This window comes from Podarcis filfolensis, assembly GCF_964270895.1.
Source record: "Podarcis filfolensis genome assembly, chromosome: Z".
Lineage (NCBI taxonomy): Eukaryota > Metazoa > Chordata > Lepidosauria > Squamata > Lacertidae > Podarcis > Podarcis filfolensis.
This window is the reverse complement of record NC_139617.1, coordinates 49293258-49315773: the sequence shown is the minus strand read 5'-3', so window position 1 is coordinate 49315773 and position 22516 is coordinate 49293258. Positions and strand designations below refer to the sequence as shown.

The 22516-nt window shown below is 45.5% G+C and overlaps 1 protein-coding gene across 9 annotated transcripts in view; it reads left to right on the top strand.

Annotated features, from left to right (window-relative positions):
• Window positions 1–7649: 7649 nt before the first annotated feature.
• DENND1A (DENN domain containing 1A) overlaps window positions 7650–22516 on the top strand; it is a 263639-nt gene continuing 248772 nt past the window's right edge. For 8 of the 9 annotated variants that reach the window (XM_083597233.1, XM_083597229.1, XM_083597231.1 and 5 more), the window contains exon 1: window positions 7650–7830. In XM_083597233.1, coding sequence (XP_083453359.1) covers window positions 7814–7830 — 17 coding nt within the window. In that variant the 5' untranslated portion in view covers window positions 7650–7813. The remainder of the gene's footprint in view (window positions 7831–22516) is intronic. The other variant, XM_083597235.1, reaches the window with a different exon arrangement.

The window sequence follows — 22516 nt, the reverse complement described above, 5'->3', positions numbered from 1 at the left end:
GTAGTTCATGTCTAGATTATATATGAGGAATCATAAGAACATAGAACATGGGTCTTCTAGTTGCCCATCCCCTGTTAACACCTTGAGAGCTGACTGAGCAGCACACCTAAGAGAACTTGTGAACATAAGATCTCGGCAGCTGGATCAGACCCTAAGCCTATCTAGTTCAGCAGCTTGTTCTCACAGTGGCAAACCCAATGCCAATGGGAAGTCCACAAGCAGTTTACCTGGTCAACGTGTTCCCCCGCTATGCAGAAGTAACTATTTCTAAATCTACATCTTAACATAGTTTCATTGTAATAGGGATGCGGGTGGCGCTGTGGTCTAAACCACAGAGCCTAGGACTTGCGAATCAGAAGGTCAGTGGTTTAAATCCCTGCAACGGGGTGAGCTTCTGTTGTTCGGTCCCAGCTTCTGCCAACCTAGCAGTTTGAAAGCACGTCAAAGTGCAAGTAGGCAAATAGGTACTGCTCCGGCGGGAAGGTAAACGGCGTTTCTGTGCGCCAGAAGCGGCTTAGTTATGCTGGCCACATGACCCGGAAGCTGTTTGCAGACAAATGCCAGCTCCCTCGGCCTATAGAGTGAGATGAGCGCGCAACCCCAGAGTCGTCCGCGACTGGACCTAACGGTCAGGGGTACCTTTACCTTAAACATAGTAATTAGCACATACATTTTTTATGCACATGTGTGTTTCTTTTCCTTTTTTAAAGGGATGTATGGGTTATCACCCTAGTTTGGAAAGGTTGCATTTTCTTACGTTGTTGATTTGGGGATCTCATCAATGTTAGTGCTCACCTGGTCATAGGACCAATGATAACTGGGTCCTCTGATTGAGGTTTGAATAACCCTGTGAGGTACGGATTAAAAAACAACCAGTGATAAAAAATCGCATAGGCTCAAGATTGTAGCTGAAATGATTTAATCTGTTTATTAGCATCACATGCTTAATTTGAGGGAAATTTATATTCATATATAATAATATTATAAAACTTTGAAGAAAATTAAACAACTTGAAACTTGAAGTGATGTAATATAGCAGGCACATCCAACAGGTGAATGAATGAACTTTATTACGGTCACAGACCAGGATAAAAAAACAACAACATATAAATAAAATAGCAGTTAGGATTTTTTTAAACTGATAAATGTTGGAGCAAAAAAGGACAAAGAAACAAGCATAGGATAAAACATCTGAATAAAATACAAGATTAAACACGGATAATGGATGGATAAAAACTGATAATTAAAACAGATAAGAACTAAAAACAAATAAAAACATGCAGTTAAAACAACTGTAAGCATAAGAACTAAAAGTCTTGCAGTTAAAACAACTATAAGAGGCTGCAGAGTAGAAGCCTCTGAAATAGGGGACACTCACAGCATTAGAAACTGATGTGCAAATATGGTTAAAACAGGCAATTAAAACAATGTACAATAAATTTTGAAACAATGTGCAACAATAAACTATCCCAGGGAGTTGACTCAGAGTCACCCATGGAACCGAGTTTGGGGATTTTCATGCCGGACTATTTTGAGTTGGGCGATGGTCTGCGCCTACAGATTTGTACACAGAATCTGGAGACCATCCAGGTCTTTTTCTGATGTTTGCCTAACAGCAAAAGGTCAAAATTTTGCTTTTGCGGGAGGTCGGCGAGCCTCACCTGTAGGGGATTAATGAACTTACTACGTGCCTCTTCGTAAAAGGGACATTTAAAGAACAAGTGTTCTGGGCTTCCTATCTCTCCCAATGGACAGGTGCAAAGTCTCTGGGCATAGGGGACTTTTCTAAAGGCTCCATCCAGGACCGGCGAGGGAAGAGCCGTGCTTCTGGCGAGTGTAAATGCCCTTCTTGCATTTCTAGATACGAGAAAGAAGAGGTATGCTGCCAGTGCGGCTATATCTCTCTCGATTTCTCCAATTTTATAGTCGGGGCACCTTGCGCAGTCCTGTTGTCTCTTGGTATCTAATATTCTTTGCCTGACCGTGGCTTTTGCCTGGCCCAAGCCCAGACTTAGAAGGGCTTGAGGGGCAAAACCCAGTTTCTGGAGGGTGTTCAGAACTGCAGTCTGCCAGCCTGACTGGAATTGGCATCCAACAGGTATATTGTGATCTACTGGTAGATCACTGGACGTCTGTGGTAGATCACTGGCAGACCACAGGCTCCCACAAAGAAGCTGCTCAACAAGTTTGGCTCCCCTAAAAAAAGCCTTGCACTCCCAACAAATGGGGCTTTCCCCCCCCCTAAAAAAAGCTCAACAACTGCCAGCCTCTAACTCTGTGATTAGATTGCAGTCTCTTGGGAGTTGGCCACCTTTAGAAAATATAGTTTTAAGATGGCATAAGGATAGTGTTATGTTTTTGGGTTGTGGGTGCAGGAACTCCCATAACTTCTGGAATTAGTAGAAATTAGAATTAATCAAGGTTTTGTTAAAACTGTGCAAAATACTACTGGATTAAGTTTAGGATAACAAGCCAGCCCCACTTGACATAACTAGCGAGGGATAAGCCATTAGCAAGAAATAAAGAGAGCAGAGTGCTGGGCCATTAAGAATGACGGGCAATGCAAATATGGCCAGACAGAAGAGGGATGGAGCTCCCCCAGCCTCACTCTGAGCGAGTAGCAGAGGAAAAGGCCATGTTTAGATATTCAACTTTGAATGATTTAGGCGGGGAGGAGCAAGCCCTTCTTGAGATGTAAATCCTCTGAATTCTCTCCACAGTAGACAGGTGTAAATAAAGACACTACAGTCTCCACAGTGCCTTATTTTTCCAGAGGAAACACAAACTCTGGTTAAGTGCCAAGATCCCTGGAATCTCACCCTGCCTGGCAGAGATGGGAGTAGCCTGCAACAATAGTATTACAGTTCTCTAGCAACTTAGCATTTTGGAACAAAGTTCATAGTATCCATTCAGGGGTTGTGGGCAAGGATCCCATGAAAGCTCATGAAGCAGAGCTGAATAGACAGCCGGCAGAGAATTATTATTTGAAAAGCCTTTATATTGACCAGGAACTGGACCAGGGATTTTTAATCTTTTACAACAATTTCATTACTTACACACGCAAACCTCCATAAAAGGTAATTAGGGCATTCCAATAATGTTTATAAATCTATTATGACACTGCTGTTCTTGTGGTTATGTTCTGCAGCATTTTTTAAACAGGGAAACACTATCCTATTTATGCTAGTGATGCAATGTTGGACTTCATCTTAGCATCACCCAAGATGCCAAGGCCTCACTCGACTGCGGTTGAGAGCCAGCAAAAAGTTCCAAGCAGTTTGCACAAAAGCGGCACGTTCCTGTTACTGCAATCTATTTTAGTCCATCGTGTCTTCGTTTGCTGAAGTTTGCTGTCATCAGTGGTTCTGCAGGACTAGCAGGGTCCAGAGTAACAGCCACTACAGATCCAAAACACAGATCCAAAACTTGTTGAATATTTGCCATGTCTTGAGATACAGTCAAAGCAGCTGTGGGACCTCCCAGCTGGTGAGCTGCTGCTGCTTAATGGGTGGTAGAGAGGGTTGTTGTTGTTGTTTAGTCGTTTAGTCGTGTCCGACTCTTCGTGACCCCATGGACCAGAGCACGCCAGGCACTTCTGTCTTCCACTGCCTCCCGCAGTTTGGTCAGACTCATGTTTGTAGCTTCGAAGACACTATCCAACCATCTCGTCCTCTGTCGTCCCCTTCTTCTTGTGCCCTCCATCTTTCCCAACATCAGGGTCTTTTCCAGGGAGTCTTCTCTTCTCATGAGGTGGCCAAAGTATTGGAGCCTCAGCTTCAGGATCTGTCCTCCCAGTGAGCACTCAGGGCTGATTTCCTTAAGAATGGATAGGTTTGATCTTCTTGCAGTCCATGGGACTCTCAAGAGTCTCCTCCAGCACCATAATTCAAAAGCATCAATTCTTCGACGATCAGCCTTCTTTATGGTCCAGCTCTCATGGTAGAGAGGGAACATGGCGCAAACCCATCAGCAGGAGCACCAGATAGGCTCAGCTGCTGTGCTGGCACTGTGCTGATCTCACCACCACCTGATGCTCCTCCATGTATGTGGCAGTGACTCACCTGCTGAAGGGGTCAGGCAAGCACTTCCACCCCACGCCTACTGCAAACCGTTTGAACCCTTTCCATTGTCACCCCTTGCACGCACGCACACATGCACACACACGTATAGTCTTCCATCTGCAGGTGTAAGGAAACTGTGAAGCAATTAATGTAGAGAGAAAAATGTGACTCTGGTTTGCTATATAAAGAAGCACTGAATGGATATAATAGCATAGGTGATGATAGCCCACCAGGATAGAAGGGGATCAGTCTGGAGCATACCTGAGCGTGTGGGATGCACCTGAGACTTCTGGAGATGAAGAAGACTTCAGACACACAGGGGGCATCCTCCCAACCAACCTGTTGTTTTTTTTTAAACGGAACTTGGCAGGGGGCTTGCCCATCACCAGCAATGCGGTGCTTTGCTGTAAAAGATACTTGCACTACAAGTGAACTTTATTCATCCAGATTTCCATAAGCAAAGACAAAGCAGCAAATGAAAAACTGAGTTCAGAATTCCCAACCGTACAGCTTTGGTGAGCTGCGTGGAAACTATTCCAGAGGTTCCTCTGCTCCATGTGAACTCCCTCGGAAGTGGATGTGCATTCTGGGTCTCTCAAAATCACCAGCTGTTACTACCAAACTGTCAAACCTAATATTTTCATGTTTTAAGAAACATAAAAAATGTAACCCCATCTAGAATGCAACTTGGCGGAGTGTCTGTCATTCAGAATAGACAAGATGCCAGGGTACTTTCCCAGACTTCAAGGAGACCCTTTCTTCAAAAGAGGCAGATGGTACTTTTAGCACGGAAAATAAAAATGTTCAGGAACTGAATAATAACAACTGTTGTTCCAAGGTGTCAGTGGCAAAAACAGAGCACAAAGAAGACAAACACAACATAAAAGGAGGACTTGCCTCAGATACTTTAGCAATGGAGCAAGCTTGGCTTTCCATAGCTCTCATAATTTGAATGACAGACACACATATCAGCAAAGTGAACACACTGGGTTCATCTGTCAATCTTTCCCTTTCCCTAATCCTCCAGGCAGGCCATCTGCTATTTTTAAATTTTTTTTAAGTGCCACTTGCATTTTTATTGATTCATTTGTTGCCCTAAGAAAGAAACAAAAATGTTATTTTAAAAGGCCAATTCAAAATGCTGGTTTGAACTTTTTAGTTCCAGTCCTGTACACTTACTTTGGAGTAAGCCCATTGCACTGAGTGGGACTTTTGAGTAAATGTTGAATGGGTTTAGGGAAACACATACCAAAACACAGCCTTTCATACGAAACTATAGTATAGGTGGTGGATTTTGGCTTTCAGGGTGTGCATACCATTTCCCAAACCAGCAGGGGTGCACTGGATGCAGAGCAAATGGGGTGCACTGGATGCAGAGCTGCATTAGCACATGGAAACTCTTCTCTAATCTGCAGGGCGCTAGCTCTTGCAGCGACTTCCGGTGTTGATGCCCTTCCAAAAATGCAGTGCAAGTTTTTACTGCAGAAATGGCAATGATGACTTTGCAACAGGCGGAAGTCCCATGAGTTAGTTTCAAAAGCTGCTTCTTGTCGGAGAAAAAAAAAGCACTCTGCACATGCTCAGAGCACAGCAACAATTGGTTGATTGGTTTGAGTTTCCTTATATGCTCTTTCCCACAAGAAAGTTTCTGGTACAGTGGTACCTCAGAAGTCGAATGGAATCCTTTCCGGAAGTCCATTCGAATTCCAAAACGTTTGGAAACCAAGGTGCGGCTGCGGCTTCCTGCAGCCAATCAGAAGTCGTGGAAGCCTCGGGTTCCAAAGAGTGTTCACAAACTGGAACACTCACTTCTGGGTTTGCGGCATTCGAGAGCCAAAATGTTCAACTTGCAAGGCGTTCGGGATCCAAGGTACGACTGTACTGCTATAGGAGCCTGGCCTATATGCTGTTCAGATGTGAGGGGTAGGTCACTTATAGCTGACATACAGTACTCCTGAGAAGGCTGACAGTAGCAAAAGGAAAATCTTGGGGAGGGAAATGATGGCACGTCTCTTCTCCAGCCTCCTGAAAGTAACAAGAGCTTTCTTAAAAACAACAACAACATACAGTGGTACCTCAGGTTACATACGCTTCAGGTTACAGACGCTTCAGGTTACATACGCTTCAGGTTACAGACTCCGCTAACCCAGAAATAGTACCTCGGGTTAAGAACCTTGCTTCAGGATGAGAACAGAAATCGTGTTCTGGCAGCGCGGCAGCAGCAGGAGGCCCCATTAGCTAAAGTGGTGCTTCAGGTTAAGAACAGTTTCAGGTTAAGAACGGACCTCCGGAACGAATTAAGTACTTAACCCGAGGTATCACTGTACCATTTTAAACATTTCATTCCACAAAGAAAATGCACCCAGAGACTCCTTACCTCCAGGTTTCAAAACAAAAGCGGACTTTGTGAATGAATAAACAAAACTCAACAAACATACCGGTACATTACTTAACAGCAGATCCCTATACAGAAGGGAGAGGGCCTTCTCGGTGGTGGCAGCTCCCAGACAGCTTTGGAACTCCCTGCCTAGGAAGCCAGACTGGCAAATAACTTCTTGATCCAGCAGGCTTTTGGGAACTGGCTGCTGTTACTGAAAGGGCTGGTTCTGTGCTGTTTTTATTGTAATTATCCACATGCTTATATGCAGCTTTAATTCTATCCATGTTTATTTGTATTTTGATGATTGCCTCCCCCTCCCAGTTTTTAGCAGTTATTTTTACCTGTAAGTTACCATGAGTCTCCTTAGAGAAAAAGGCAAGGTATGTATGAATAAATAAATAAATAAATAAATAAATAAATAATGTTCAAGGATGCTCAAACACAAAATGTTGTTTCCCCATCTCCGATTTTTCTGCACGTCCTCAGAGGCTTTTCTTCCAGGTGAACACTACTTCCTTGGGTGAAAGGGAGCCCTTCTTGGTTCACAGTCGCTGAGTGGGATCCACGGATGAAGGGTGGTATACAAATCTAATTATCTATATACACACACTGACACACACACAGAGAATCCTTGACTTGGGGGGGAGGGCTGCTGGTGCCGCGTACCCTTGAAATACGCCCGGGAAACCTAAGCGCACTTTGCACATGCTCAGGGGAACGCTTGCGCGCCGGCGAAGCGGGCGCCAACACACAGAATCCTTGACTTGGGATTGTTTCTGGTTATGGCGAGGTTAAACTCATTATTATGGGCTGGAGAAGCAGCAAAACGGGGTAGTTTATTCAGCGGCAGAGCGGGAATTGTTATTATAAGCAGTACTCTTTTTTTTTCTTTTTAAGGAAAAAAGGTGCCTGCGCTCACCATGAAGTTGTTACAGCCAGGACCACAATTCCTTATTTATTTATTTGGGGGTGGGAAGCTGCTGGCGCCGCGTACCCTTGATATACCCCCGGGAAACCTAAGCGCACTTTGCACATGCCCAGGGGAACGCTTGCGCGCCGGCGAAGCGGGCGTCGTCCCCGCGGGGCCAATGGCACACGAGCCGCGCCGGCCGCCGCCGCTTGAAAAGGAGGCGAGGCGCGTCGGCCTCCGGCTTCCGGCATGGCGGGACTACAACTCCCGGCGTGCCCCGCGCCAGAGCGCATCCGGCCCGCCGCCCCCTCCCTGCTCGCCCGCCTGCTCGCCTCGGTCCGTCGGCCGGTCGCGCTCCGGACTCAGCCCGGCGCCCGGGCGGGATGGAGTGACCGAGCCCGGCCAGACCCCGGAAGTCCCACCGCCCGCCTTGCCCGGGGCCCATGCGGCCCCTTACAGACCATGGGGTCCCGCATTAAGTGAGTGAGGAGGAGAAGGAGCAGGAGCCCCCCAGGACGGGAGCGCGCCCGTGTGGGGGGGGGGAGGGGCAGGGTGCGCGCGCGAGAGAGAGAGACCCATCCCTCTGTCTGTCTGTCTCTATAGCGGGGAGTATGTGGGGAGGGGGCGGTCTTGGGAAACCCACATAATGGGCGAGGGGCGCTCGCAGCAGGGGGCAGGTGGGTTGGCGTGGGAGTCCAGCGACCCTCTGGAAGGAAAACTCAGAACCCCCTTTTGAGGAGGAGGAGTAATAGTAATACCGTAATAATAATAATTCTCCCCCAGAGCGAGTGAGGAGAAGCCCCCCTCGGCGTGGGAGCAGCCCCTCCCCCTGGGAGTGTGTGCCCCTGGGGGCACGATGGGTGTATATGTGTATTACATAGCTATAACGGTGAGAGCGTGTGGGACGGGGGGGGGGAGGGGGTCTTCTCTCCCCTTCCTGGGAAACCCACTGAATGGGCAAGAGGCACCCACACCAAAGCAGCAGTGTGCGGGGGGGTCATGTTTAAGTGCACCTGCCCTCTTGAAGAAAACCTCAGTAAACCCATTTATTTCAGTTCTTCTGACTCCACCCTGCCCTGTCTTTCTAGGTGTCCCATTTAGGCAACTCCTCATGCAATGAGTGACCCAGGGCACTGCAAATATCTGTGGTTTTTCTCACTTGCATCTTGCTTTGGGAGACGTCTTTCTCCGTGTTTGTAAAGAGAGAAGCATCCATAATGTGTAGGAAGAGGAAACAGGCTCACAGGCTTCTCCTTCTCTTTGAAAGTGTGTAGAGAGTCAGAAATGTGTTTTTGGGTATATGTGTGTGACTGCACCGCTTCCTCCCACCCCACCATGTTTTGTTATATATGAAGGAATGTTTTTTTTATAAACAAAAAAATTAAAAAAATTGTCCAGTAGCACCTTAGAGACCAACTAAGTTGTTTGTTGATATAAGCTTTCGTGTGCATGCACACTTCTTCAGATACACTGAAACAGAAGTCACCAGACCCATATATATAGTGGGAGCATGGAGTGGGGTTTTCCCCAGAAGGGTGGTAGGAGGTGGGTGATTGACTCAATGGGTATGGTGAACCTGTTGACACTGCTAAAGCTATTTTTGGTCATCTGCATACTATCCCTTGCTTTTTCCTGTAGGACTAATTGCAGTCATTAACATTCCTCCACAGGTTGACCATACCCATTGAGTCAATCACCCATCTCCTACTACCCTTCTGCGAACCACCCCATCCTCCCACTATATAGAAGGGTCTGGTGACTTCTGTTTCAGTGTATCTGAAGAAGTGTTCATGCACACGAAAGCTTATAACCAGAACTAACTTAGTTGGTCTCTAAGGTGCTACTGGACAATTTTTTTATATATTCGACTGCGTCAGACCAACACGGCTACCTACCTGAAGCTGTTTTCTTTATGTATGTGTGGACATACACATGATCAGCAGAGATAAAATATTCTCTCTGCTAATAGATAAATAGGGAGTACCATTTTTTGGAGTTAGCATTAGAGATAACTCTTTCAGAATTTGATGATTTTACCTGCTTAGTTGTGTTTACACATGTTTGTGTCTTAAATTCAAGTTGCAAAGCAGCGGCTGATGCAGATGTCTGTCTTTCTTCCAAAGTTCCAGATGCTGCGCTCCCCACCCCCTTGTATAAAGTGTTTCATGGGAAGTGCATGTGGTGCACCTGAGGTGCTGCACAACCTTCACTGAGTGAGCGGGGATGTGTCTTTGTGTTCCTGCCCCCTCCTGCATTTCTTCTTTCATGCCAACAAGCCCTGAAGAGGCAGGAGCAGGGCAAGCTGGCTGGTCAAGGAGCTTCATTGCCCTGGGAAAGGCTCCTGTCACATTCTGAGCATTTGCACAAATGGATGGTTTTGAAAGAAGAGAAAAGGTGACACCAGAAGGGTGGCAAAAGTGGCTTCTGCTAGCATTCAGGTGACATAGGCTTCAGCAGCAGGCAAGAAAGTGGGGGAAGGAGCTGCTTTAGCAGAACGACCTGTTTCTCATTCTTATCCAGCTAATCTTCATTGGGTGGGTTCTTCTTCCTAAACTCCATAGGGTTTGGATGAGCGGAGGGGAGAGAAAATCACTGGTGTTCTGGTCTTCAGGATCCTTGAGACTTTCACATACACCTAGGATCTTGCAGGACTTTCTTTGGCTGTGTGTGCAGCCACTGTCTGGAAGTTTGATGCTGCTGGCTTTGATAAATTGCTTTTGCAAAATTGGGAGGTGGGAGAAAATTTTTATCTACAGCTTACAGCTTTACTTCTCCAGCTTGGCTTGAGTTGTCTGGAGCAGCCAGATGGTTTATCCAGCCTCAGAGTGATCAGATGAAATTGACCTGGAAGTAGCCATGGCTGTTTGTAGGAACAAAAATGGGATACTCTTATTAAAGTGCAGGTTTGGGCTTGTCTTCTGCCAATCAGTTTCCAAGATTCATGCACTATTAGCTGTTGCTGGTAACTTAGTCCGAATTGATTGACTGTGGTCTTGAGCAGCCTTCTCTTACTTGGTGCACTTCAACTGTTTTTGACTACAGCATTTATTAATCCTTACCAGCACATCTGTGCTGGCTGGGGTTGATGTAGTCCAAACATCTGGGTGGCATCAGTGGCGGGAAAGCAGGTCTAGAAGTTTGTGCCATTTATATTAGTTGCTAAATTTCATAGCAGTCTGCCCTCTCAAGATCTGCTTGGTGTAGACAGCACACTCCCTGTGTTAGCGGTGGGCTGAAAATCACAAAAAAGAAAGGTAACATCTTTGGAGACTGTTGCATCTGTTCTGCTATATATGGGAAATTGCGTGTACACCTGTGTATACCTGCACACACCTACATTTCTCTCCACTAACATAACTGAGCAAGTTAGGAAAATTCCTAGGGCAAATAGTTTCAGCAGACACTCTCTGTGGGACAATATTTGAAATCTACCTAGAAATAGTAGCTGGGGCAGTGATAGACAATTGGTTCCTTAGCTGGTGGACTTTTCTTTGGTCATAACAAGAATTTACAGTCTGTGCTGCCAGTATCATAGTTCCCTGGTTGCTCTTGTGGTCGTAGCTTGACCTTGAAAGCTATAAAAGGTTTGTAGATTGGCTGTCTTTAGAAACCGCCTGTGTCCTAAGCAAATATAGTAGGGGTCAGAAAATATGCCTTTTGGTACAGGGGAGAAGTGAGTGTTTATAATCCATTATAATGCTGTGGACTCACTCCTCCTAGAAATATCTTGGCTGGATTAGGAAGTTTGAAACCACACTGTGAAGTGGTTTTCTGTAATCTTCAACCACACAGATTAAGTCCAGCCATTCTGTAGCCACTGGAAAATCTCTGGAAGCGCGTCTGTGAATCTTGGAATCTTACATAGGTTACTCCAATCCAAGTTCTGTTCAATGACAGAGGGATCGTGCGACTTCCTTTGTATCTCCAATCTTTCGAGGAAAAAAACAAGCTTTCCACTCTTTACTGTGTAGAGAGGTCGCTTCTGGATGGGCAGTTAATGATTGTCCAGAAACCAGAAGCAAGGAGATGTTCTTGCTGAGAATGACTGTAAAATGTGGAAGATCCTCAAACAGTAAGAACTGGCACTTGTTCTCTGCCAGGGGCCAAAAATCTTTCCGTAAATTACCCCCAACACACTTGTTTTTTAGATTGCAAAGGGAAACAAAAAGTGTTAATAAGGCAACTGGGAGCCTGAGTTTCTGCTCAGCCTCACAGAACCACTTACTCCCTCCACTTGTGTTCAGACCCCCAGATTTATTAACACTTAAGGGCTATGAGAACTCTGGGACTGACTAAGACAGGAGACCCATATTAAATTTCACTGTGTCAGGATACTGAGGATTATAAATAGCTTAAGTAAATTTTATGGGTTGACTAACTTGGGCTACTTAAAGCTGGGAATAATAGAATTGCCTGAAAAATGTAGGTTTTTGGTGATTTGAACAGCCTATGTTGTTCCATGTATCAGCGTGTTGTTCCTTTGGCTTCTGTTTGATTCTCTTTCCCTTTTGCTATCTGGAGGTGGTTTTTCAGAGGCCCCTAAACCTAATTTCTCTGTGTCTTCAGAGTCCTGGCAAGTTCAGAATTTCTTCTCTCAAGAGGAACTCAAAGAAAGGATCATTTAGCAGGACAGATGAGCAGAAGTTTGAGAGAAGGAGTCATTGAGTTTTGATTTCAGAGAATTGCTGAGATCCAAGATCCTGTTTTTCTGGTTAAGTCCTGGGTGCTGAATCAGAGGGGGGCAGATATGAGTCCCCAGACCAGGGTTAGCCAATGTGGATGCTGCTGTATATTGGGGGGGGGGGCTGTTGCCATGGCATCTGAGGTGCTTAATGGAGTGGCATGGTGAATTGATACAGGTTAATTTGGGCAAGTACCCTTAAGCCAGGTTTGTGTTGCCAATTGATTTTTGTTAAGAAATAAAGTTGAACAGGAAGTACAGGATCTGTGGCTAAGCAAGGGCACAGTGAGGGAAGACTGAACGCTTGTTCTTATGTCAGAAAAATACATGGGTGGGTCATTTGTTTCCTTGGATATTGCTCAATTTGTTTTCAACTGTGGTGGGGAGAAGGAGGAAACCACATCAGAGCAGTAAAATGTAGCATAGCTTGTGAGAATATAATGTTTAGCAATGGGCAGAGTGAGATGTTCATCTCTGGAAAAGAGGGTAGTTTAGAAATGCTATTCTGTTGGGTTTTTTATGTTAATTTAGATACTGCTCAATGCCAAAATAGACTTCTAAGTGGCTTACAAAGTATAAAAACTAGTTACACAAACATTCGACTATAATATCAGTAATTAAAATATGCAATAAAACAGTCTCATTAAAACAATCTAGCAATTAGAACAAGATATTTGGATTGAGAGGTCAAGGGCTATGTAAACTGTTACGAGAGATATGTGAAATCTCAGAATGTGAAATTGGTAACAGATTACGCCTTTCCTCACCATAGGCCATTTAATACCAACTGTCCTGTGAGAAGGAATCTGTGAGAGAGAGAGAGGGGGTTGGCAGGTGAAGACAGCACTTTTTCTGTACCCCCCTGCGAACACGCCACTCCATGATAACCTGCACATTCCACACATTGCAACTAATCACCCCTTCTGCCCAGTTATGAAGCCACCATCGCTTCCTATTCTGCAGACCCTTTTGTTACCTCTACTTTAATCTTGACCCCATTCTCTGGCCGCCTCCTCTTTTGCAAAAACTCCTTTGCATCTTCATTTTCATCTTAACCCCCTTTTTCCTACCTCTCGCCCCTGCTTTTCTAAACTCCCCCTTACATACAGATCATCCCCCAATATCAGTGACTCCTCCTCCCCCTATTCTGTGGCCCCCTCTTACACCCCCCTTTTCACCTTCAGCTCCTTGCACACAGACCACCCCCACGCCCATGACTCCTGAGGGCCTGAGGTCCGTGAATGAGAGCGGGGAGGCTGGGATTGCAGGTTACACTGAGTAAGGTGACGGGATGGGTGGGGCTGAGCTTATTCTCACTTTATTTTGACATATTTTACTGCAGGTCTTTAGTTATTTCCTTGTTTCCAGCATAAACTTGTAGAAAGGAGAAGCTGGACCAGAGCAAGGAATGCTGTGTCCAGTGAATTATTTACTCAGCCTAAATTCAACACTGGGAAGTGTGGGCCTGTCCAGCTGTGCCTTTAAAGACAACCATGAAAGCTGACCAGGCTTGTAAATAGAATCTTTAAATTAACAGGTGATACTTGAGAGGGCTAGTAATGCGAGTCGGCTGTTCACAGCATCTTGCGCTAGATCCCTTAACAATCTTGGATGCTCAGAATTAGAATGTGTTTGCAGTAACCCAGCCCTTCCACAGTTTGGCACCATAGGGACTTCTGAAGAACCTCCCTGCCCTGAGCAGAGGGGAGGGGAAGCAAAAAAGGGGTTCTTTCTCCCATCTGCAGCTTTGTGTAATTTCATTCATTTGTTTATTTCAAAAAAATTATACACAATTTGTTCGTAAAAAAGCTCAAAGCAGTCTACAAAGTGATGACACCTGCTTGGTCTCCGTAGGCAGGGAGTTCCAAGTGTTGGTGTGGCCACACTAAAAATTTGAGTTATTAAAAATGCTGAATGGTATTATGTGGCACCTGTAGTAGTGCCAGTTCTGCTGATTGAAGCGGTCGCTTGGGCATCCGTGGGGTAAAGTGATCTCCTAAGTAAACCGGTCCCAATAATAATAATAATAATAATAATAATAATAATAATAATAATAATAATAATATATCCCACTCTCCCTGGCCGAGGCTGGGCTCAGAGCGGCTAACATCACAAAAACAACACAATATGCATAAAAACAGACATCAATTAATTAAAATGCATCTTAAAATTAATTCAGACAAGTTAAAATCTGGGCAGGTGGCAATTATCAGGTTGACACCGAGAGTGGTTAGTGCTTGCCAAGACCAGCTGTTTCCACTGATCATACAAGGACCCGTGAGCGAATTGGGGGCCTTCTTTGGGCTTGTTTTATACAAAGGAAAGTAAGTCAAACTGCACCCTGCCCAAAGGCCTGGCGGAACAGCTCCGTTTTGCAGAAAGATGTCAAATCCCACAGGGCCCTGGTTTCTTGTGGGAGAGCGTTCCACCAGGCCGGGGCCATGGCCAAAAAGGCCCTGGCTCTAGTTGAGGGCAGTCTAATTTCCCTGGGGCCCGGGATCTTCAATGTGTTGTTGTTAGCAGACCATAGGGTCCTCCGTGGTGCATACCAGAAGAGGCAGTTCTGTAGGTACGAGGGTACTGATGTTCTTTGTTTTAATAATATAAACCATGCTGTGAGGAGATCCACCTAGAAATCAGTATACTGAGTGGGTGTTGGATCCTTATTACTCTGCCCCTGTACGCTCTCCCCCACCTGCCAAATTTCAGAGGGGCTCTTACTGTAGGTAATAGCAGGTCCCTTTAAACTAAAGTCAGGTGGAGACTCTATACTAAAAAGGCAAGCAAGAGGCAACATGATAGACGTTTATAAACTTATGCATGGCATGGAGATAGTGGATGGAGAAAAGTTTTTCTTCCTCTCTTGTAACACTAGAACTAATGGACATCCCATGAAGCTGAATGTTGAAAGAGAGTCCTTGCCCATGCAAGGCATAGTCAAACAGTGGAACTTGGTCTCCCAGGAAGCAGTGATGGACACCAACATGGGTGGCTTTAAAAGAGGATTGGACAAATTCATGGAGGAGGAGGAGGAGGAGGAGTGGCTCCTGGCCACAATGGATATGCTCCGTCCACATTAGAGCCAGCAAAGCTTCCAAATGCCGATGGCTAGAAACCACAGAAGAGGAGAATGCTCTTGTGCTCGTGTTCTGATCTCTGGTTTCTCACAGGCATCCAGTTGACCACTGTGGAAAAAAGGATGCTGGACTAGATGAGCCATTGACCTGATCTAGTAGGCTGTTTTTATGTTCTTAAAAGTCAGGTTGCAGGTGCAGCTCAAATCCAAACTGTGCCTGCAGATGCATGAGGCCCAGGTTTCTGATAGCACTGATCAGCTGCTGACAGTGATCCCCCTGGGCTGTTCTAGGAAGCTCCCAGTGAGGAACACCTTAGTGCAGTGGCCCTGTCAGCTGACTGGTGCAGTCAGTCACTGAGCTCTACCTGAAAAGAAATAACCAGGAGCTCACTTTTAGCTCCTAGTTGTCCCTTTTCCTTTTCCTTATGTGCCTGACATCATATATGATGTTAGGTGTGGAGCAGGTGAGTTTGCTCTTGGGGTAAAGGGTCTCGTGGGTCAAAGTAGGACCTGTGTAGGCCTCATTGGGCCCAAAGGACACAGGCTCTTCACCCCAGACTTAAATCAACAAAGAATAGAATGCTGCTGAAATCCAGAATCTAGTGTTTGAGCAAGGTTCCTAGCCAAGGCTTTGAAAGATGGATAGCAAACTCAGCACTTTTAAATATATATGACAGTGCGCTTTAGAGGGCCAAAGTATATTAAAAGCAAATGGCAGGCGAACAGTTTCTTGACAGTGTGCTGCAGCTGAATTTTCCCCCTTTGTGGAAGCCAGGGAATCGGGTTCTGCTGGATTCCGCTTCCCATCCGTCCTGCTCAGCCTGGTCTCCTTCTCCCACCGTTTCCTTCTTCATTTCATTCCCAAAACATTTTCAGTCTCTTCCTTGCTGAGTAACTGTAGTCTGCTGCTTTTTCAGGCAATAGTGGCAGGAGCTGAGCGAAACTGACCTATTTTTTCACTTCAGGTGTCACCCAGGAAGGCTCTACATAGCTTCTCAAGGGAAAGTGTTAATCGGTTCAAAAAGAATAACGCTTGCCTGTGTCTGCTGTTGCTGTGGAACCTGCATTATTTGGGTTCCAGTCTTACCTGGGTTTCAAAATATTCAGTGAATATCAGAGGCAGCCCAACAAGACTGAAATTAGAGCTGCAACACACAGCCCTTTTCAGTTGAGACTGGATGAATCCCAGCTGCCTGGTTGTTCATGTTTGCACTTACAAACTAACCCCCCTCACTAAGTGCAGGATTTGTGCTTAAGAACTTGGTTTCTCTCTAGCTCTGTTTGGTGTAAGGGTATCTTGGATCGAAGCACTGTCCTAAATTCATACTTGAATGTTGTTAAGATTTGATACTTGGTTCCATAGCCAGTACAGTGGTACCTCGGGTTACATACGCTTCAGGTTACAGACGCCACTAACCCAGAAATAGTACCTCGGGTTAAGAACTTTGCTTCAGGATGAGAACAGAAAGCGTGCTCCGGCAGCGCAGCAGCAGCAGGAGGCCCCATTAGCTAAAGTGGTGCTTCAGGTTAAGAACAGACCTCCAGAACAAATTAAGTTCTTCACCCGAGGTACCACTGTATTACTCTTCAATATCTGCTCAGGGTGCATTTGGAAGAAGATACCCAACTGCAAGTCCAGATAGTTCACTAGGTTAGCCTGCCTTCCTGTGTCAGGAAGCAGGGCATGAAACAAGGTGAATAAGAACATTGGAAGACCGATGGCTGGATCAGGCCAATGGCCCTGAGTGACAGCAACAGAACTCTCCCCACTTGTGGTTCTCAGCACTTGGTATTTAGAAGCCCACTGCTGCTGAAAGTGACGGGGGAACATAACAATTGTGGCTAGCAGCCACTGATAGTTTTATCTTAATTTGCTCAGTTCTCTTTTAAAGCCATCTACTGCAAAATCTATTATATAATTTTAGTAAAGCTTCAAACATTATACAGCCTTTAAACCCCAAATTTGAATAAAGTATGGATATTGTTTAGAAAGAAAGATGCCCATTTCAGTTCCCTGTCCTTGAGCTTTTGTTGCAGAAGTAAAGAACTATACCTCCCACCCCCGTCACCAAGATGTAGGATTCCTTTGGCACCTTAAAGCAGCCTTGTAAATAAGCCCGTAAAAGTTACTAGTCTGCAAACCCTTTTTACTATCCTGCTGGGGGCTGACCCCCCGTCCCTCCTGGAGCAGCCTTCTGCATTTCATTACTGGACATGGAAGAGAGGTCTTTTGTGCTGGGCATGGACGATGGATCAACCACGTTCTTCCTCCACCACCAGCCTGCCTCATTTGCCCTCATGCAGTTCCCAGTCTCCTGTGGCTCTTAGGCCAGTCCCTAAATGCAAGGCTGCCTTAAAAGACCAACGACTTTTCTTTGGCTGAAGTTTCATAGGCAAGAATCTACTTGGGTGCAGTTGTTTCAGGCTTCGTCACCAAAAGTCTCTGTCCACAGGCTTTGGAAGCACCATACTGTAGACTTTATTATTTATTCAGGATTCAGGATAAAACCATTTTTTCTATTATTTATTAAAATATTTGTATATCTCTATATAGTGGTATCTCAGGTTAAGTACTTAATTCGTTCCGGAGGTCCGTACTTAACCTGAAACTGTTCTTAACCTGCACCACTTTAGCTAATGGGGCCTCCTGCTGCTGCCGCACTGCCGGAGCACGATTTCTGTTCTCATCCTGAAGCAAAATTCTTAACCTCAAGCACTATTTCTGGGTTAGCGGAGTCTGTAACCTGAAGCTTATGTAACCTGAAGCATATGTAACCTGAGGTACCACTGTATTGTAAAAATGTATAGAAGCGGTTTTACAGAAAAGCCCCCACATAAAACCATATGATAAAAGCATGCAAAAAGTTAAAAAGAAGCTAAAAACAAAGAAAGTTAAAAAGAGACATCAGCAAACCATGGTGGAAGCATGTACTCTTAATTACCTGTGTAGGCTTGGCAGAATTGAACAGTTTTCACCAGGCATTTAAAAGTTGGCACAGAAGGTTTCCCCCAAAGATTTTACTTTGATTAACCTGACTGTAGGCTTGCAATCCTATGCACACTTACAGGTGACTCAGTGTCATGTATCCTGCAATGGAGGGATGTGTGGCTTCTGAATAAATTTGAAGATTAGACTGTAAGAATCACTGAGCATTGTGTCTGAAGTGGGCCGTGTTCTTTGAAGGCTTATGACACAATAGAGTTACAGGTAGGTAGCCGTGTTGGTCTGACGCAGTTGAAGTATATAAAAAACTTGTCCGGTAGCACCTTAGAGACCAACTAAGTTTGTTCTTGATATAAGCTTCCGTGTGCATGCACATTTCTTCAGAGACACTGAAACAGAAGTCACCAGACCCTTATATATGGTCCGCTGCCGGCCTCTTCCTCTCGCCGCTGCCGCTGCTACCCTGGTCCTCCTGTGGGCCAGAGAGCGAAGCGGATGAGCTCGCTGTGCCTACCCGCTTCACAAGAAGCAGCAGCAGCGGTGGCGGCAGCAGCCCCTGGGGAGGTAAGCACAGCGCCTTCTTTCTCTAGGTGGGGAGGAAGCCTGTTTTGCGCCACCGCCACCAGCCCTTCAGCAAATGAGGCAGGCGGCAAACCTAGAAGGCGGCTAGGTCTGGGATGTGTGTGGGGAGGACACAGTGTGCATAGGAATTCTTTTATATATTTTTTAATATAGTCTGGCCCTCCAGAAGGTCTGAGGAAGAGTGGACCGGCCCCCTGCGGAAAAAGTTTGCTGACCCCTGATATGCACCTTTTAAAATTTGGATCACTAGCAGCACAAGCCTGCTTGGCCTCCTTTTGTTGCTCATTCATCGCTCACCAGAGCAGGGAGGTCCTTGCCTGATGTCCTTTGTGAGCGCTCTTGTAGGGACATAGGGTGGAGATCATTGGTCTGTCTTGTTATTTATTTACGCACATATGTACATACTTACTGCATTTATTTCCCACCTTTCCTCCAAGGAGCTCAAGGTGGTGCACACAGTCCTCCTCCTCCTCACCGTTGTCCTCAGAACAACCCTGTGAGGTAGGTTAGGCTGGAAAGCTATGGCTGGCCCAGGGTCACCCAGGTAGTGTCATGGCTGACTGGGGATTTCAACCCCGGTTTCCCAGGATCTAAGGGAGCACCCTATTGCCATCCAGGCTGTCACCATCTACATCAGGGTGTAGAGCTGTTTCCCCCTTGTCTGGACCATCATTTTCTGAATGGTAAACTGTCATGTTTTGGTGTGTGGTGGTGGCAGGGGCCAGATCGCAAAGAGGGTGAGTTCAGAGCATTGCTTCTTGCGTTTGCCCTTCTTGAGTGTTCTGTTTATCATTTATCCTCAAACAATCCTTTTGCTGCTTGTTTGTGAGTCTTCCCCATGCCTTATCAGGGCTGAACATAATGGTAGTTGAGGAGAAGGGCTGCCTCATAATGTTGACAATTAGCCCGAGAGAAGCAGAAGGTTGTTGAGTGGAAGAAGATGAATCCTACAGGGCCTAATTGAGAAGGCACAGAAGGACACTAACTTGGAGGATCTGAAAGCTCAGGGAATGTAGGAGAGGCTTTTCAAAACTTCAGAACCATTACATGTATGCTTGGCTGCCTGTCTTGTGTACTAAAATATTCTACCGAAAGAGTTATGCATGTTTGTGGGAAAACTTGGTACTCATTTGAAGCACTTTCAGAGCTGTGCTTATTTTCCCGTTTTTCATAATTTTCTGTTATGAAGCCTACTTTAAGAAATGGAGGGTAGCACCTTTGGGAATCTGATACGCCGTTGGTGTGTCCTGTTCTTCTCCACCTCCTTCATAACAGTTACATGTCGGCAGACCTGAAAAAAACCCCAGGTGTACCTGAAGGCCTGTGGAGGGTTGCTTTCTTAAAACGTGAGGCTGGTTCTAAAACCCAAACTGAAACTGAGCTTGGGATTTTGAAATACAGTGGTATCTTGGTTCTCAAACACCTTGGTACTCAAACAACTTGGAACCTAAACACTGCAAACCTAGAAGTAAGTGTTCTGGTTTGCGAACTTTTTTCAGAAGCCAAACATGCTCTGTTTTGAGTGCCACACTTGCGTTTTGAGTGTTACGCTGAGCTCTGTCAGTTTTTGCTATTTATTTTGCATTTTTGTTTTTGCGGCTCTTTTTTGTTTTTGTGACTGTGTGGAACCCTGTTCAGCTACTGATGGATTGCTTGTGTGACTGCAGTACATTGTTTATTGCTTTCTTTTTGTGGATCAATGGTCTCATTACATAGTAAAATTCATGTTAAATTGCTGTTTTAGGGGTTGTTTTTAAAAGTCTGGAACGGATTAATCCATTTTGCATTACTTTCTATGGGAAAGCATGCCTTGGTTTTGGAACGCTTTGGTTTTAGAACGGACTTCTAGAACAGATTAATTTTGAGAACCAAGGTACCACTGTATATACTAAAACAGGGTCCCCCAAACCATTCTGTGGATGACTTCTACAGTCATACCTCGTGTTGCGTTAGGTTCATGTTGTGTCTTTTCGACTTGCGAACGCGGCAAACCTGGAAGTGTATACTTCTGGGTTTCATCGTGTGTGTGCATGCAGAAGCGTTCTGCGTACTTTGTGCATGCGCAGAAGCGCTCTATCATGCTCCGCGCTTGTGCAGAAGCGCCGCTCTAGTTGTGGACTTTTCGGGGTGCGAACCACACCCTGGAATGGATCGTGTCCTCAACTAGAGGTACCACTGTACTATGTAAGTTTACTTCAGGTGGTCTGTGGTGTGTCTGTAGATTTGTGACTGAAGATGGGCACATACATCAAATTATTCATAATCGATTTTTAATTGTATTGTTACTGCTTTATTATATTTTATTGTATAACAGTTGTATGCTAAAAACAATATGTAAGAAATAAAAGAAGCAATAAGAATATAATTAAAAATCACACAGCATCTAGCCTAGCTCATAACATTTCCTGCAACAGGCAGAAAAATCTGTTAAGCGGTCTGCCTAGATCCTCAGCAGCTTTCAAGTTGACTGGGGGGGGCGGAGTTTGGGAACCAGTGTACAGTCATACCTTGGGTTAAATGTGCTTCAGGTTGAGCGTTTTCAGGTTACGCTCTGCGGCGACCCGGAAGTAACGGGGTGCGTTACTTCCGAGTTTCGCCGTTCGCACATGCACAGACACTCAAAATGACGTAATTTGTGGAAGCGGACTCAAAATGACGCAATTTGTGGAAGCGGCGAATCGCGACCCGCACAGACGCAGGTTGCATTCGCTTCAGGATGCGAACGGGGCTTCGGAACAGATCCCGTTCGCATCCAGAGGTACCACTGTACTGAAATGTAAGGAACAGCCTAGCAGTTGTTGAGACCCACAGCCCTCCTGCCATAGTGTCTTCTGCCCTGGTGCAGTGGTTGGAGTGTTGGACCTAGAACTTTGGGAGGCTAGAGTTCGAATCCCCACTCAGGCATGAAGCTCATTGGCAGTGACTTTGGGCCAGTCACTGCCTCTCAGCCAAACCTTACCGCACAGTTGTGGGGGTTAAATGAGGAGATCCTTGAGATCCTTGGATAAAAAAGGTGGGCTATAAAAGCAAAACGTAACTACAGTTGTACCTTGGAAGCTGAACGGAATCCATTCTGGAATCCGGTTCGACTTACAAAACGTTCAGAAACCAAAGTGCAGCTTCTGATTGGCTGCAGGAGCAATTGGAAGCTGCCGAAGCCCCATCGGACGTTCGGGTTCCAAAGAACGTTCACAAACCGGAACACTCACTTCTGGGTTTGTGGCGTTCGGGAGCCAAAATGTCCAAGTACCAAGGTGTTCAGGATCCAAGGTATGACTGTAACTAACTAACTAATTAACTAACCAACCAGCCAACCATCCGTGTTGCTTCAGCTGGAGATGTCCATGGGTAGAGGCAGGCACTTCTGAGATGTCCCCAGCTACAAACCACCACTCTCTCCCAAAGGAGAGTGTTTTGGTAATTTGGTGTGTGTTGAAATTTCAGGATCCCTGTTTCCCGGTCTCTCCTCCCACGCCCCCAATATTACAAGATGTTTCAGCAGGACTTAAAAAATTCTCTCCTGAGGTGTTAGTTTGTGGAGGATAAGAATATGTTCTTTGTTAACCAACATCCCAGTTTTTTGAAACCCCCCTTTTTATCCCAGCACTTGACAAAAACAAATGGGGGCTTTTTGCAGAACTGCAGCTCTGACTGTAGTGTCACCTTCTGTGTGCTGAAGTACTGTTTGTTAACTGGCATTTGTGACATGAGTTAAGCCTAGTCTGTAATATAACCAGTCCTATGGAGTTTGTACTCCCACCCCCCTTTTATTTATGTATTTAAAAAAACAACAACACCAAAACCAAAACAAAACACACACCTCCTGAGGAGAGCCTTGAAGGAAGCAGAAATAGGATTGACCCAGAAAGGAGGATGGATGTG